General features: G+C 31.9%; 2 protein-coding genes across 2 annotated transcripts in view; both read left to right on the top strand.

The window, feature by feature from the left end:
* The window catches only part of ADAMTS6 (ADAM metallopeptidase with thrombospondin type 1 motif 6), a 246,452-nt gene that overhangs the window by 80,604 nt on the left and 164,032 nt on the right, over positions 1-1,816 (top strand).
* Positions 1,082-1,808, top strand: CENPK (centromere protein K). The gene is made up of 3 exons (XM_010725479.3): positions 1,082-1,188; positions 1,300-1,398; positions 1,630-1,808. Exons 1-3 carry the CDS (start codon positions 1,133-1,135, stop codon positions 1,769-1,771), a joined length of 297 nt encoding a protein of 98 aa, XP_010723781.1. The 5' UTR covers positions 1,082-1,132; the 3' UTR covers positions 1,772-1,808.

The following is a 1,816-nucleotide window of genomic DNA, read 5'->3' as shown; positions in this document are numbered from 1 at the left end:
TGCATTTCATGCTACATAATATAGAGTATAATATGTTACAAAGAAGATTCTGTTTTCTTAACTTTAGACATCTGTGAAAATAATCTGCAAATATTTTGTTGAGTTCTTCTAGACTTGAAGGGGCAAATCAAGAATTGCATTAGTGGTAGCTTCACACAGTACTGGTTGAACATTGATATGCAGCAGTAGGTAAGAATATGCTGCTGTGGTTTAAAAAATATCGTTTAGATTTTTCTTCCTAGCAGATTTCTTCCCTCTGGAATCACTGGCAGCAGAGAATCCATCGGCTGTTAAGAGCCATTATAAATAAGATGTTTAATTAAATTTAATTAATTTAATTAATTAATTTCACTGTTTTGCTGTGTTATGTTTTAGCTACAACCTTTTGTGGCTTATTTTGCTGACAGTTCCAATCTTTTTTCATGTATTGTGTGTATACAGAACACTTGCGTCTGTATAATACTTTTTAGAAGTTTTGTTTCCTTGAGCAAAATATACAATAATTTTCGTAGTGCTAATGGAAAGAGACAAAATAGATCCAAATTGTAGGTTTACATTAAAAAGGCATAAACTTATTAGGAGTTTTGCTTTTTAATACATAATGTATTAGTGAAAGACCCAATCCTTTGGGATGTATGTTCTGTATCTTTTAACAGCACCTGTAGCTCCTGGTTGCGGTAGTTAAATTGTTTCTTCCTCTTTCCTCCCCTATATATTTAATCCATATCATTCATGTATATGATTAGCCTTTCTTTGCAGCATTTTCTTTTTCAGTGCTATACATTTGATGTATAGCGTTTAGTGCGTTTAGTATTTCATCAGATGAACAGTACACGTGAGTGCTCCACAATTTGCTTCAAGTAAAATTAACGATGTTTTACAGTGTTTTGATGCATTGTTGAGCATCTGAGACAGTAAGATTGCAAACAGCTTCAGCTGGATTTTAAAACAGTATATTTACCTGAGCCTGCGTAAGAAATTAGAGATAATTTTGGTTGTGTTTACCTGATATATGAAACCAGATCCAGAGATAAAACCTTACATAGAACAAATTGTAGAGGCTTCGCTACTTATAGATTGTAAGTATCTTTTTACTTTTTTATAGTTGCAGAAAGTAAAGAAAGATCTTGAAATGGTCCTGTCAGCAGTTCAGTCAAAGAATGAAAAGCTGAAAGAAGATCTGGAAAGGTAAAGGTGGAAAGAGGATCTGGAAAGTAATTGGGACTTAAGAATTGTTGTTCAGGGAAAACTGCATTGGATTTGTCAATTATATTGTGTCTTGTTTTTCATGTTTCAAAGAGAACAGCAATGGCATGACGAACAGGTGCAAATACTAAATGCTTTTAAGGAAATTGAAGAAAAAATGAAAAAAGAAGTTCTAACAGATTCTGAAAAAAGGTATTGCTGTAATGTCAAATTTTTCATATTGAAGAACTTATATTTCAAGAAAAGTATGTGACCGAACAAATACTTAAAAACATACTGCTTGCTTTGTAAAATAGATCAAATAATAAGATGACGATTTTTTAACAATAGAAAATAAGTGCCTTCTTTTAATTGAGAAAAAAAAATTATTTTGTTGAATTTGATATTCTGTTGGTATGTTTTTACTATTATATTGGCTACTAGAGAATTTCAAGAACTGAAAAACCAAATGTTGGAGTTAAAGGAACATAGGAAAAAACTCTTGAATACTTTGGGTGAGTTCCTAGAAGAACATTTTCCCCTTCCCGAGAGAAATGGAAATGCTAAAAGAAAGGTAAACTGTTGATTTGGTGTGGTTTTTCTGTTGTTCTTGTTGTGTGGTTTTTTTTGG

Source organism: Meleagris gallopavo, chromosome Z (assembly GCF_000146605.3).
Source record: "Meleagris gallopavo isolate NT-WF06-2002-E0010 breed Aviagen turkey brand Nicholas breeding stock chromosome Z, Turkey_5.1, whole genome shotgun sequence".
NCBI lineage: Eukaryota > Metazoa > Chordata > Aves > Galliformes > Phasianidae > Meleagris > Meleagris gallopavo.
The sequence above is the reverse complement of the archived record's forward strand: the minus strand, read 5'-3'. Positions and strand labels throughout refer to the sequence as shown.